Source organism: Hyperolius riggenbachi, chromosome 3 (assembly GCF_040937935.1).
Source record: "Hyperolius riggenbachi isolate aHypRig1 chromosome 3, aHypRig1.pri, whole genome shotgun sequence".
In the NCBI taxonomy this organism is placed as follows: Eukaryota; Metazoa; Chordata; class Amphibia; order Anura; family Hyperoliidae; genus Hyperolius; species Hyperolius riggenbachi.
In genome coordinates this window covers 110,773,365-110,789,341 of record NC_090648.1, presented here as the reverse complement: position 1 = coordinate 110,789,341, position 15,977 = coordinate 110,773,365, and the positions used below count along the sequence as shown (strand labels likewise).

Sequence of the window (15,977 nt, the reverse complement as noted above, 5' to 3'; positions counted from 1 at the left end):
CTAGAAAACTGATGCAAAACTGACAGGACCATACAGTACTGGACCAGACTGGAAATGTGCAGATTTATGTGTGAACCAGTCCTTATAGAAAACAGATACAAAACAGGCAGGACCAGACAGTACTGGACCAGACTGGAAATGTGCAGATTTATGTGTGAACCAGTCCTTATAGAAAACAAATACAAAACTGCCAGGACCAGGCTGTACTGGACCAGAGCAGAAATGTGCAGATGTATGTGTGAACCAGGCCTAAGACTTATTGATAGTGGAGGGGAGGAGGGGTGGGTCAGAAAAGGGCAGCAGAGAGCTAGAGGCAGATCATCTCTCAGCGGAGCTGCTGTTCTGCTGTTCTATAGCTAGAATTCCATGCATGCGCTATTTTCCTCCTCATGTAACACGTCTTCTCTTCCTGCCTAACATGATGCAGAGGGGAGGGGTAGGGAGGAGAGCAGAGCAGACCCGAAAAAGGAAGAGGACAGCAAGGCATGGAAAGGTAGCAGCTCTGCTGCCAGCTCTGCGTAGGGAGATGGGCGCATCCAAAGGAAGCATCAGTCCATCTAAGTTCTGTTAGGCTGGTTTCACACTACAAATTGCATACTCGCTGCACCGCATCACCACCAAAAACACACCTTCAGGGAACATCGGTTAGTACATGGTGTTCCTTGTCTGGCATCAGTCTATACAGGAAGTGACGCACTCTTGCGGTCACTTCCTGTTTTGAGTATGCAGAAATGCACGGAAGCGTACTGTAAAAATGCCAACATGTTTACAGAACCCTGCGTCGCCATAGACTAACATGACTTCCTGGCCAACACAGGTCGCTGCAGGAACCCCGCGGTAACATAGGTATGCGCTAGCATTAAATCGGGCTCTTCCAGCGCAGCGTACCACAACGTGGGAAGTATGAACTTCCCCATAGACTTTCATTAGGCTGTGGTAGCAGTGTGGAAATTTGCACCACCACAGTGTGAAAAGGCCCTTTAGTGTAGCATTGACTCTGCCTGCAGCATCTGCTGGAATGTCAGGCATGTGTAGCTCTCTGGGTGCACTGATAAGCTGCCCAGCAGTAGGAGAGTCCCTGTCTGGCATTGCTGTGTGCAGGCTGCACTCTGGGACTGCTCTACAGAGCACAAGGGGACAATGCTTGAACAGAGAAGTTTTTTTTCAGCACAGTTGTGTTAGTGTGTATTATACAGCATAGCTATGCTTATATGTGCAATATTACCTATAGTGTAATAAAGTGGCGTAGCTAAGGAGCTATGGGCCCCAGTGCAGGTTTTACATTAGGGCCCCCTAAGCACTCTATACATAACAATTAACACGGCACACCAAATACTGCCAAGAACAACCACAGTGTCAGTTCTCCTTGCACAGAAGGGAATAGGGAACAGTTTGGTAATGATTGCTATTATTTAAAGCATCTATAGACATGAACATTATCAGCACAGGACCAATAGAGAGCTAATACTGTGGTTGAGGGAGAGCCTCTCTGGCCCAAGGTCCCGCTGCAGTCACAACCTCTGCACCACCTATTTCTACACCACTGGTGTAATACTTCCTTTTACTTTGTTTCTCTGCCTACTCTGTGTGTTATTTTCTCTGCCTACCATCTCTTTCAGTTCTCTCTCGGTTGATCAAAGTGGGCCTTGGGTGGTAAAAAGTACAAAGTCAGCCCTGCATACAGTGGAAATCCAGCCTAAATCAAATCAAACTTGTCATGGGATCTCAAGCCCTGGACTCAATTGATCAATCGTGCTCTCAATCATATGAGTGGATATGATTTTGTACAATCACTTATACAGTATTTATACCACATCTTGTAGTGTAAACTTCGTCCTAGCGTAGACCCATTTTTGGTAGTTGGTAGCATCATATACCTCATATAAACCCCATCACCAGCGATAGATTATCGTGGCCAATCAGAGAGGAAGCTTTGGCACGCGACCTGTCAGGTGGAGGTGCTAGCACTAGACCGGCCAATCACAGCTGCCCTCTGCTCCTTTTGCTAACTGGTGCAGATGGTCTTGTAGGCGTTACCACGGCACCACCATTTGACCAATCACTGCACTCAGTCAGTAGCTGTGACCTATTAAATGTCACTGTTACTGATCGAGTTCAGTGATTGGCCCAATGACAGTGCCCCCCAGATTTTGCTGCCTGAATAACATGATTCAGGTGGCTTCATGGTAGGTCTGTCCCTGCAGCTGAAGATGTCTGACAGAGAAAGTCAGTGGCTTACCATAAGTGGAATGTTATTAGTGAGTAAACAGCAGTGACTGTAGTTTCTTACCTTGCTAATGATCTTGTAGTATGAGTGGTCTTCTCCCATTGGTGGCGGGGGGATATCAAAGGATCGCCTCCAGATCTTCACCTGTTCCTCTCCATGCTTCTCTGCTGTTTCTGCTTTGTTGAGTCCTGTCAGCCCCCCATAATGACGTTCATTCAGCCTCCAGGATCTGTGCACTGGCAGCCACATCTGGTCTGTGCCCTCCATGATGTACCACAGTGTCTTCACAGCCCTCTTCAGAACTGATGTGTGGCAAATATCAAACTCCATCTTGGCATCTTTAATTGCCTGAGCCCCTCTTTTAGCCTCCTCTTTCCCCTTCTCGCTCAGATCAGCATCGAACCAGCCACAGAATCGGTTCTCCTGGTTCCATGAGCTTTCTCCATGGCGTACAATTACAAGGCGGTGAGGCATTGTGGCTGTTCAAAACACCAAAAGTAGCAGATGTCAAATATGTATCTGTAATTGGCTACAGGGGTTTAATGATTATGTGGGGAAACTAAGCTGTGAAGTAGTCAGCTGAATGTCCTGGTCCCTGAAATGTCCCCCAGTCACCCTTAGCATATCAGTCTCATATACTCAAGGGAACTTCTGTCCTTGTCCAATCAGCCTGTAGCAATTGGTGTCCGGTGACATCAGTAGCAAGGGGGAGACAGGACTGAAAATAGATTTACCCTTACGGTGACAGCTGGGGTTGACCTTTAGCAAGGCAACTGCAGAGATACTAGTAAAGGTCACTCGTACCTTTATGCTGCAAAATATGTCCAGCATGGAAGTCTGTTGCAGTTCGTAGTTTAAGCATAATCCTGCATCATACTGGAGAACAATTATCAGGTGTTGCTGAGAGAGAATCAGGCACTTACTTATTGCAAATAGAACTGCTCGTTATTTATCAAAGGATCTGCAATACATTTTTGTACCTGTTGCACCTACAAACCTGGCCAGCTTACTGCAGCAGCTGCAACAGATCTCCATTACATTTGGCAAAAATTGAGGGAAGCAGGAAATTGGGGTGCTTATTAGTGGCAGAAGTTCGGGTGCTTCATAGCTTGCACCCGCTGTTTGCAGCCACATTCTTCATTGCAGATGGCCCTGGCGCGTGTTATTTATCGGACGCTGTGGGCACCCAAATTTCGTACTTGTACCCAGGGCCGGCCCTAGACTTTTTGCCGCCTGAGGCAAATTTAGGAGAAAATCCGTGGGTGCGGGGGGGGGGGGGGGGCGGCCGCCAAACCGGAGGGGTAACGGGCAGGTCGGGGATATTGGGCCGAGCGGTGGGGCTCGTGCGCTCCACTGACATCACTTCCTGCATCGCCGTCCACTTACAATACAGTGGGCGGCGATACAGGAAGTGACGTCAGTGGAGCGCTCGCTGGAACGCGGAAAAGGTGAGTCCTCCCCGCCCGTTGCCTCTTACGATCTGCAAGCGGCTGCTTCCTAATTACAGCTGGAGGGGAGCACAGATCGGGGGACCCAGGCGAGGGAGGGGGGGGGGTCCGACCCCCCTCCCCACCGCTAGGCCCAATACCCCCGACCTGCCCGCTACCCCTCCGGCTCGGCGGCCGCCCCCCCCCCCCCCCCCGGGTGGGTGCCGCCCCTAGAAGTTTGCCGCCTGAGGCAAATGTTTCACCCCGCCTCATGAGCGGGCCGGCCCTGCTTGTACCGATGTTTTCCCTGGGCGCCCGATATTTATATTTTTTGTGGTGTATGTTGGGGGGGGTGATTAAGGTTAAGCATCCGTGGAGAGGGTTTTAAGGTTAGGCATAGGGGGCAGTCTTAAGGTTGGGCGTGTCTTTTAACCACTTCCCCAACCTGGTTGTTTTCACAGTTCAGTTCAGCTCTGATTACTTTTGGCAATAGCTTTATCAATAATTATCACAACTAAATGATCTATACATATATTTTTTAGGACAAGTTAGGCTTTTTGTGGCTAAAATTTGTTTTTAGTAATTACCTTATTTTTTAAGCATTTTAAAAGGGAAAATAAGGAAAAAAGTGACAAAAAACACAACACTTTCATACATTACTGCTTTAATTTAAACAGTTCTATTGTACATTAAACCCACACATTTTATGTGTCTATCTCTCCTGTTTATTTAAACAGTTCATTTGTTTTCATAATTTATTAGTAACAGATTGTATACTCTACCCACTTGTTATACCTGTCTTCTCCTGGAATGTTTATTTTACACTTGTTTACTCATTAGCCCTGCCTTTGAATTCCCTGGGGGAGGAGAGGGGTTTGCTATCTTTCCTGTTCAACTCTATAGTGTTTTTATCAGCTCAGAGATAAATAAACAGTGTTATCTAGAATTTTGTAGGGAGGAGAGCGCAGTGACTTATATTCATGTCCTGGGGCAGGAATTGGTTCAGGATACGCATGTGGGGGGGGGGGTTATGTTAGGCGTGGGGGAGTGTCATTAAGGTTAGGTGTTTGTGTGTGGAGGGTCAGGTTAAAGTTACACACCGGGGGAGATTGAGGGTTACGCATTTGCAGCGGGGGGATTAAGGATAGGCATAGGTAGCAGGTGGGTTCTGTAAGTTTAGTTGTAGTAAAATATCAGTATTATTTACCAGTGTTTTTCTATGGTAGTTGCCAGTTTAAAAATGTAGAAAATCGGTACATTTACAGATTTTCCACTTGCCAAAATTGGGCATCCAAATTTCCTGACACCTCTTTTTCATGCACACAAATTGGGCATAAAAAGGAAAGATCTCAGGAAGGTTTTGTTGTATCTGAGAACAGCAAAAGGCGATATTCATGAATAAAGCTGGGCTTTTATACCCTTCTTTTGTCATGCTCTTCATGTATATTTTCACTTCAGATTTGCATGTAAAAGTCTCTGATTTCATGATTTTATTTATTTTGAAAGAAATATTACACAACTCTTGCTCCAAAATGTCTTTAGTTCTGAAATGGTATAGTGCTTCAGTCAGGTTATTATTTCTACATGTGTATCTGAGATTTTCCCTGACTTTCTGTCCTGCTGACAGTCAGGGCTGTAATGTGAAACATGGGTATCACTTGAGAAAGGAAGCAAAGGCAATACCTAGGGTGACACTAGGAAAGTAAAGGTGAGTATATAGTTATTGTAGAACTCAAGGTAGCAAAAAACTTGTAGTTTAGATAGGGGTAAAGACTTAGCACCTATTTTTTTCTGTTGTCGCAGAGCCTTCAAATTTGGCCCACAAGCAGTTTCCCCATTTTTCATTATGTTTGGCCCACTTTAGACCACCAGGAAGCTATATTGGAGGTGGAGCCATAGATAACCAGGGAAGCCATATTGGGGAGAGAGGTAGAAAGCACTATAGACACGCACCAGAGAACTGTATAGGGGAGGGAAAGGGGTCATTAGACACCAGGGAACCATTTAGGAGTTTGAGGGGGACCACTAGACACCAGGGACAAGATAAATAACATTTATATCATGCTTTTCTCCTGTTAGGCCTGGTGCACACCAGAGGAGTTTTTCTGAGCGTTTTGAGTTTTGAAATCTGCTGCTAATGTTATCCTATGTGTCTGTGCACACTGGAGCAATGAGGTTTTGTAAAAACCCCCATAGCATTACATTGGGAAGAGCTTTTAGAGGTTTCAAAAGCTCTTCCCAATGTAATGCGATGGGGTTTTTTACAAAACCGCATTGCTCCAGTGTGCACAGACACATAGGATAACATTAGCAGCAGATTTAAAAACTCAAAACGCTCAGAAAAACTCCTCTGGTGTGCACCAGGCCTTTGACTCAAAGCACCAGAGCTGCAGCCACTAGCAGAAGCTCTATAGGCAATAGCAGTGTAAGGGAGTCTTGCCCAAGGTCTTCTACTGAAATAGGTGCTGGCTTACTGAACAGGAAGAGCTGAGATTCAAACCCAGGTCTCCTGTGTCAGAGGCAGAGCCCTTAACCAGGGGGCCACTAGACACCAGGTAACTGCACAGGGAAGGGAGGAAGCCACTAGACAACAGGGAGGTCTATTGGGGAGAAAGGACTCTAAGCACTAGGGAGCTGTATAGGGGAGTAAGGGAGGGAGAACCACTAGACACCAGGAAGCTGTATGGGGGGGGGGGCATGGCACTAGACATTAAGGTTGGCCAGCAACTTGGTCCCCGTGTTCAATTTCAGCCCACTTTGTATTTGAGTTTGACACCCCTTGTCTACGATTACCATAATTTCTTCTCCCGGAAGGAAGCCAACCCTAGCCACATTACTGAGAAATGTCATCGGAACAGGTCTGTCTACTACATATATGTTAAATTTCTGTTTTGGTGACGATAAAATAAAATTTTGAGATCCACATCAACTCTGTTTCAGTGCAATTTCAGGAGCACAGACAGCAATACACACTTGTATGAGTTTGTAATCCTTCCCTACACTGGGCATCAAAAAAGCTTTGCCCTAGAGTTACACTTTAAACCTGGGTTAATACCACCTACTGGATTACAAAGCTGAGGTCTGTCTGACACCGCACCTTTCATTTCCAGCATTTAATGTGAAGTGCATTTTCTGTGACCTTTAAGTATAGAGGATGGGAAGGAGTGGGCTATGTGACATCAACCCTCTCAGCCCCTGCATATATAAATTCAAGTGTTTAGGACAACAATCTAAATACTGTACCAGCAAGCCAGAAAGGGGTGTCAAGATCAATGTAATATAAACTGATAACACTACCACCTTGTGTTCTTTAGTGGAAACACAACCTATGGTATACACCATTCAATAATTCAGCTAAGATCTAACCCAGCCTTTCTCAACCCTTTTACCCTGGAGGAACCCTGGAAATAACTTTTGGATCTCGAGGAACCCCTGCAAACAATTGTTTGATCTTGAGGAACCTCTGCATTTATTTTGCAGGAGGGATGGTTTTCTAAAGTAGGTGAGGCTGTTTATTTCACTACCCCTTATTACACTGCCACTCATTATATGGTCTCCTTATCCTAGTGCTTTTTTAATGTCCTCTTGATTATTCTGACCCCCAACTTAGTGCTTCTTTTTACATTACCACCTATTATAAAGTGCTCTGGTATACTTCCCCTACGATGGGGGAAAATGCCAAGGAACCCCTGCAGAGTCCTCAAGGAACCCTGGGATTTCAGGGAACCCTGGTTGAGAAAACATGATCTAACCATACCATCAAAAAGATTAGTAATCAAAGTGCTGCCCGAAATGTCTTAAATTCATATCAAAGTCCATCAAGATCATTAGTAAAAAAAAAGGCTGTGTGGGTGGGGGCTGTGGCTTGGATTTCATTATTTTCTGTTCAGGTAGCAAGTGTGGTGTGGGGAAGGGGGTCTTAGTCTTAGAACTCAAGGCAAGGAAGCATATAGCACTGAAAGTCTGGGGGGCAGGTAGCATGACCAAGCAGTGGCGCCGCTAGGGGGGTGCTTGGGGGTGCTCAAGCACCCCCTAAATTTGTCCAAGCACCCCCAAAGCACCCCCTGGCGTGAACTGACTTCAGGCGTCTAAGAGACGCCGAGTCAGTTCACAGCGGCAGCCCGGAGCAGCAGGCAGGGCTACGGTAAGATGGCTGCCCGAAGCCCTGCTCTGCAGACTTGGAGTCTGCAGTGCAGGGCTTCGGGCGGCCATTTTCCCGTAGCCCTGCTCGCCGGGTAATGCAGGCTGCTGCAGGAAGGAAGAGGATCGTGGGAGCTGAGCTGCGCGCCACAAGGAGGTCGGAAGAGGAGGAGGTCGGAACAGGAGGTCTTCTGACTAGGTGAGTAAATGGGTTTTTCTTTTCTTTTTCAGGTGGTGCTGCTGATTGTGGTCAGAACTGCTGAGCATTGTGCATATTGGGGTCAGATCTGCTGAGCATTGTGCATATTGGGGTCAGATCTGCTGAGGATTGTACATATTGGGGTCATATCTGATAAGGATTGTGCATATTGGGGTCATATCTGATAAGGATTGTGCATATTGGGGTCATATCTGATAACAGTTGTGCATATTGGGGTCATATCTGATAACGGTTGTGCATATTGGGGTCATATCTGATAACGGTTGTGCGTATTAGGGTCATATCTGATAACGGTTGTGCATATTGGGGTCATATCTGATAACGGTTGTGCATATTGGGGTCATATCTGATAACGGTTGTGCATATTGGGGTCATATCTGATAACGATTGTGCATATTGGGGTCATATCTCATAATGATTGTGCATATTGGGGTCATATCTGATAACTATTGTGCATATTGGGGTCATATCTGATGACGATTGTGCATATTGGGGTCATATCTGATAACGATTGTGCATATTGGGGTCATATCTGATAACGATTGTGCATATTGGGGGTAAATCTGATAACGATTGTGCATATTGGGGTCATATCTGATAACGGTTGTGCATATTGGGGTCATATCTGATAACGGTTGTGCATATTGGGGTCATATCTGATAACGATTCTGCATATTGGGGTCATATCTCATAATGATTGTGCATATTGGGGTCATATCTGATAACTATTGTGCATATTGGGGTCATATCTGATGACGATTGTGCATATTGGGGTCATATCTGATAACGATTGTGCATATTGGGGGTATATCTGATGACGATTGTGCATATTGGGGTCATATCTGATAACGATTGTGCATATTGGGGTCATATCTGATAACGATTGTGCATATTGGGGTCAGATCTGATAACGGTTGTGCATATTGGGGTCATATCTGATAACGGTTGTGCATATTGGGGTCATATCTGATAACGGTTGTGCACATTGGGGTCATATCTGATAACGGTTGTGCACATTGGGGTCATATCTGATAACGGTTGTGCATATTGGGGTCATATCTGATAACGATTGTGCATATTGGGGTCATATCTGATAACGATTGTGCATATTGGGGTCATATCTGATAACGATTGTGCATATTGGGGTCATATCTGATAACGATTGTGCATATTGGGGTCATATCTGATAACGATTGTGCATATTGGGGTCATATGTGATAACGATTGTGCATATTGGGGTCATATGTGATAACGATTGTGCATATTGGGGTCATTGAACGTGTTTTTTGTTCAAATCTGCTCACATTACGTGTATTTTCTTGAGAAAACCTGCACAATTATGTGAATTTTCTGGGGAAAGGGTCACCAAAGCTTGGGCCCACTGTCTTTGCGTTGCACTTTTAAAGGGAACCCGAGGTGAGAATAATATTGAGGCTGCCATATTTATCACCTTTTAAGTAATACCAGCTTCCTGGCTGCCGTGTTGGTCCTCTGCCTCTAATTCTTTCAACCATAGACCCTGAACAAGCATGCAGCAGGTCAGGGGTTTCTGACAATATTGTCAGAACTGACAAGATTAGCTGCATGCTTGTTTCTGGTGTAATTCAGTTCACTACTGCAGCCAATAGATCAGCAGGGCTGCCAGGCAACTAGAATTGTTTAAAAGAAAATAAATATGGCAGCCACCATATCACTCTCACCCTGGGTTCACTTTAAATTACAGTTAGCCCCGCCCTCATCCGGTCATGACCACGCCCATTATTTTGCCGCGGCGCGCGAGCGCAGGTTAAAGCCACACCCATTTTTTGCGGCAGCTCCCCCAGAAACTAGTCCAGCACCTGCATAGCACCCCCTAAAAAACATTCCTGGAGCCGCCACTGTGCCCAAGTACTTAACCTCCTTGCCGTTCTGATTCTTTCCAGATTTTAGGGTCTAAAAGAGGTGCAATTTTTTTCCACTCTTTCAGACCCTAAAATCTGAAAAAAAATCATTCTGGCAGGGAGATCTGCAGCAGAATAAAACCTTTACCTTCCTGGGCTCCAGCGCTGCAGTTTTCACTTTGACCACAAGATGGCGCTAATATACATATAAACAAACTTCTCTATATTTCCCTAATATAGAGAAGTTTGTTTTAAATATTAGCCCCGCCCCCGATGACGTTACGCTGCTCCGATTGGCCGACGGGTCCCCGGAAGAATAGCGGGGACATGGGGATTCCGGCGGCCAGGGAAAGACCCCACACTGCCGGGGAGAGAGGCTGGAGTCCCGCTGCGCAGCACGATCGCGTGCGGGTCTCCAAAAGTGAAGGTAAAGTGCTGCACTGCCTACCCCGACCTGAGCTCGGGATCACCGATAGCAGCTGCTTTTTTCTACCCCGAGCTCAGGTCGGGAAAACCGGCAAAGAAGTTAAAGGACAACTGTAATGAGGGGGATATGGAGGCTGCCATATTTATTCCCTTCTAAGCAATACCAGTTACCTTGCTATCCTGCTAATCCTCTACCTCTAACACATTTAGCCATAGGCCCTGAACAAGCATGCAGCAGATAAGGTGTTTCTGACATTATTGTCAGGTCAAGATTAGCTGCATGCTTATTTCTGGTGGTGTTCACACACTACTGCAGGCAAATAGACCAGCAGGACTGCCAGGCAACTGGAATTGCTTAAAAGGAAATAAATATGACAGCCTTCATATTCTTCTCACTTCTCACTCAAAAATCTTAAAAAGTAAAATACATGTAAACACATACAAATAAGAAGTACATTTCTTCCAGAGTAAAATGATCCATAAATGACATTTCTCCTATGTTGCTTTCACATAAACTAAGTAGTAGAAATCTGACAGAACCGACAGGTTTAGGACTAGCCGATCTCCTCATAGGGGATTCTCAAGGTTTTGTTTAGTTCCAAGAGCACTTAGTGAATGGCAGTTACTCCGTCCAACTGGCCAGCATCATTGTATAAATCCTTTTAATGGAATGTCTTATAAAGAATAAAAGCATTGCTAAGAATCCCCCATGAAGAGATGGACTAGTTCAAAATCTGTTGGTTCTGCCAGATTTCTACTACCTACTGTAAGTGACAGCAACAAAGGAGAAAAGTAATTTACTTTGGAAGAAACATACTTCTTATTTGTATATATGCTGTGCTGCGTAATATGTTGGCGCTTTATAAATACAATAAATAATAATAATAATATGTTTACATGTATTTTAAATTTTACAATTCTTCGCGATAGTGGCCTTTTAAAAGGGGATTTATTAGCATGGATGCTAGTGTATATGAGTAGAGATGTCAGCGAACGGTTCGGGAACCGTTCGCCGGTGAACACCTCACCCTGTACTACTTCCAGGTCGCTATGACCCGAAGTAGTACGGCTGCACTGGGCCAGCGGTGCGCGTCTTTGATCGCACGCCTATTGCCGGGCACTTCCTGTGCATGTGCGTGACGTCATGAGTGACGTCACGCTCATGCGCAGAGTGTAGCCGGCAACAGGCGCACGATCAAAGACGCGCACCGCTGGCCCATCGCAGCCGTACTACTTCGGGTCATAGCGACCTGGAAGTAGTACAGGCCATAGCGACCCGGGAGTAGTAGCGGCCCATAGGGGTTCGCCGGCGAACGGTTCACCTACATCCCTTTATATGAGAACACAAATAAAGCATGTGATCAGTTTAGTTACATGCGAAAGGCTAAAAATGAGAATATCGTGCAAATGTCTATTTTTTTCAGTAATTCAACTTTAAAGGTGAAACTGATACATGAAATAAACTCATTTTACATGCAAAGCAAGATATTTAAACCCTTTATTTGTTATAATTTTGATGATTATGGCTTACAGCTTGTGGAACCCCCCAAATCAAAATCTCAGACCATTAGAATATTGTAAAAAGGTTCAATATTCTAGGCTCTAAAGAGACACTGAAGCGAAAAAAAAAATTATGATATAATGAATTGTATGTGTAGTACAGATAATTACTAGAACATTAGTAGCAAAGAAAATATTCTCATTTTTATTTTCAGTTATATAGTTTTTTTTTTTTATAACATTGCATCATTGTCTAATATTTGCAGTGTACACACTACTCAGCATTCTAAATGATTTTACAGAGCAGGCTAGCAAACTTTTGACCTGTCCTGACCTGAGAAAAACAAAATACTGTGACTGAAACTTGAGATAATAAGCTTCAGAAGACAGCTCTGTGACTTTGAAAGTCCTGGAGCTCAATGGCTCTTTTTCATAGATAACAACTGGAGTTTCATAATTTTTCCTGTACTGGAAACAATATTAGACGTATGTCTCTGCTCCTAATGTTTTATTTCTTAGCTGTACTACACATACACATCATTATATCATTATTTTATTTTTACTTCAGTGTCTCTTTAAGTGTCAGACTCTAATCAGCTAATTCATCCAAAACACCTTCAAAGGGTTCCTATTTCATAGATTCGTTTCACCTTTTAAGTTGAGTTACTGAAAAAAATTGACTTTTACACAATATTATAATTTTTTGAGTTTTACCTGTACATGGAAAATGTAAAAAGCTCTCATTTGCTATAATCACATCCTGCTTTAACACGATTGTAACCAGTAAATCAGAACCTTATAAATCTATCATCTGTTCAAACTGACCACATGCTTCTCCATGAGTTCTTTTACATAAACAGGATCTCTATCAGTGACCTTCTACAAGGATGAAAACAAACATCTTCCACTGACTTCCTACACAGAACTAGAGGCAAGACACGTAACATTTATAGCACGCTTTTCTCCTGGCGGTCTCAAAGTGCTTCAGGGCTCCCATCACTTAGGAGCGCGCTCCATGGGAGGTCATTAGGGAGCCTTGCCCAAAGACCCCTTACTGGTCACTGGCTTAAATCCTACATCAAAGGCAACAGCCTTACCCAGTATGCTATCCAGCTGACCAAATTGTTTAATGTAAATCTGAAGTAAAGATTAAAAAAAAAAAGATACTAACTAACCTATGGAGAGGGAACGCTCCAGATCCCATAGAGCCTTCCTGGTCCTCTCTCCATCACCTTGTTCCTGGTTGGTTGAATACGTCTTAAGTCATCTTCGTCCCTTCCCAGGCAATCTTTGAAAGTACTTGCTTCCCCTGAGTACATAAGAAAACAAACAAATCCATACTGCACAACAGTGGCGTAGCTAGAGATCATGGGGCCCCATAGCAACATTTTCATGGGGCCCTTATATGTAGGCACTCTTAAGCAATGTGACCTTCCCCTACCCTATGGATATGTGATAATTGGGCTATTTACATTCTCATGCAGACAACACTGCACATAGTTTATGGACACTGAGACAAAGTCAGAGGGTGGAGGAACACGAGAAAGTTAATGGTGAATTCCACCTAGGTCCCCTATGCTATAGGGCCCCATAGCAGCTACCATGGTTATTGCTACGCCCTTCCTGCTGCGCAATCTGGCTCATGCATGGGCAGTATGCACCCATCTTCAGAAGTATACATCCAAAGACTGCCAAGGAGCCTGAATCCGCACAACTTCAATTGGGGACAGCAGGGGATGGTGCGAGGAGCCGAGAAGGCTCTATGGGTAATAGGTAAGTATCTAATCTGTAGTGAGTTTCCTTTATTCCTGGTGGCTCCGCAATTACGGATGATAACGCTGGTCACTGTAAGAGTCATGCGCGGTTTAGTCTTTAGAACCGCACATGCGCCAGACTCTGCAACCGGCGTGCAGTGAATTCGAGTGAAGTCATGTGAATTTGAGTGAAGTCATGCGTGCACTCCCTGCTGCGGCGCGCAGCAGGGAGTGCACGCATGACTTCACTCAAATTCACTGCATTACCGAAGCCGCCAGCTGGACTGCAGAAGGACCCAGGAGGATGTTAGTGGACCTTGCGGGCTACGTTGGGCTGGAGGAAGCCCCAGATAAGTCCAGTTTTCTTTGTTTTTGCCACTGCTCAGGGTCACTTTAAAGAGAACATGAAGTGATTCCATATCTGACCACATTTGTTTCACTGCAAGATGCTCGGGTGAAATAATTAACATCAGAGCTGGGACAAGGTCCTCCAGCACACAAGGCTGAGACACCAAAGTGCGCCCCTCCATTCCTCCCACCCCAGCCATCACATACTGATTGCTATTCGACTAAGAGGTGCCCCAGGGCCCCCAACACCTTAGTGTCTAGTTATCTGGCTTGCAGTCACTGCCATGTATCCTCTTTTCTTATTTCTCTCTGCTTCAAACACAATAAGGGAATGATAGCTGAGTGAGTTGTGTGCCCCTCCTACACTGCGCCCTGAGGCTGGAGCCTCTCTCGCCTCGGCCCGGCCCTGATTAACATCATTGTGATACCATTTTTTATAAACATAGTGTTTATAAGCGCTTTGAGTCCTATGGCAGAAAAGCGCTATAGAAATGTTATTGTATTGTATTGTATTATATTATGCACATTTTAATTAAATACTGTAAGGCATATAGGTTTGTGGAGCTATTACGTTCTTTTGTTTGGGGGGGGGGGGGGGAGGCAGCATGCAATTATAACAGCAGATTGTGAATGTACTTTAGATCTGTCTGATGTACTATAGATTTGGTTCCTGGCAGTGAGGTTTGCTGGTACATTTTCTTTAATAGATCCAGTATGGTTGTTTTGTCATGTTTATTACCCATGTTAGAATCTCCTTTACTGTCTAAATGTCTCAGTAGCGTACATTGGAGTCTATGGTGATCCATAATTATCTTGTAGAAAGGAAGCAGCACAGCACAAGCCAGCATTACAGTCAGACCCCTGATGCATTAGGGGGTGTAAGGGATAGAATTGTTTCAGCTCAGTCAAGCAACGGGGAGCCAGATTAAAGGGTAGGCTGTGGAAAACTGGTGACTGTGCTGCAGTCATGGAAACCACAGGCACGTACCACTGCTCACATATATTACATGACCCTCTAAACCTGCTGCATGGAATTAATAAAAAGCCATCTCCTTTCCTGATCACAGGGCACAAAGGTCGCTAATCTGTCCTCAGCTGATTGACAGGAGGTGACTGAGGGTATATTACCAATAACATCTGGATACACAGCCATCTCTATGACGTGGTTTCAGGATATATCCACATGCATACTAGATCACATAGCTGATTGGATATGCAGCAGGACACAGTTGCAAAATATTATTATTATTATTTATATAGCGCGACATCTTCCACAACTCTGTACAGAGTATATTGTCTTGTCACGTAACTGTCCCTCAGAGGGGCTCACAATCTAATCCCGATCATAGTCATATGTCTATGTATGTGATGAAGTGTATGTATTGTAGGCTAGGGCCAGTTTAGGTGAAAGCCTATTACGGTATCATATCTATGTTTTTGGGATGTGGGAGGAAATTGTAGTGCCCGAAGGGAACTCGCACAGACACAAGGAGAACATACAAACTCCTAGCAGATAGTGCCCTGGCTGGGATTCGAACCAGAGACCCAGCGCTGCAAGGAGAGAGTACTAACTACACCACCGTGCTGATTGTGGCATGCTTTTGAAATTCTCCAAGACAAATTTATACGCAAAACCAGGCCCGGATTTACATCACAGGAGCCTATAGGCACAGATGTCCTGGCACCTTAAACTTTGCCCTCCAGGAACCCACAACCCCCGCTAAACTGCATCATAGGTGTGCTGGCTGTCCTAGCTGTCACTTCTCCCTTACCCATCACAGATAGCTACAGGTGTCCCTTAGCATTAGGTAGCCAGAGGTACCCTCAGTATTAAGTAGCTAGTGGTGCCCCCAACTGTAGGGAGATCTCGTAAGTGACATGCCAGTTGGGTGAGTAACCTCTCATTTACGCTCTGCTTGGGACTCAGCATAAGGAAGGAGGGAGGCGCTAGGGGAAGGGAAGGAGCCGCCCTTCCATCAGGCACCCGTAGGCACGTGCCTACAGTGCCTTATTGTAAATCCGGTCCTGTGCAAAACAGTGAATAGGGCTTGGTTT

At 45.0% G+C, this 15,977-nt stretch overlaps 1 protein-coding gene and 1 long non-coding RNA gene across 6 annotated transcripts in view; one reads left to right on the top strand and one right to left on the bottom strand.

Annotated features, from left to right (window-relative positions):
* PGAM2 (phosphoglycerate mutase 2) overlaps positions 1-2,855 on the bottom strand; it is a 33,275-nt gene extending 30,420 nt beyond the window's left edge. The window contains exon 1 of the mRNA XM_068274774.1: positions 2,291-2,855. Within this exon, the coding sequence (XP_068130875.1) occupies positions 2,291-2,701 (411 nt within the window). The 5' untranslated portion in view covers positions 2,702-2,855. The remainder of the gene's footprint in view (positions 1-2,290) is intronic.
* Positions 1-15,977, top strand: part of LOC137562945 (uncharacterized) — a 197,026-nt gene that overhangs the window by 130,657 nt on the left and 50,392 nt on the right. The window lies entirely within an intron of this gene.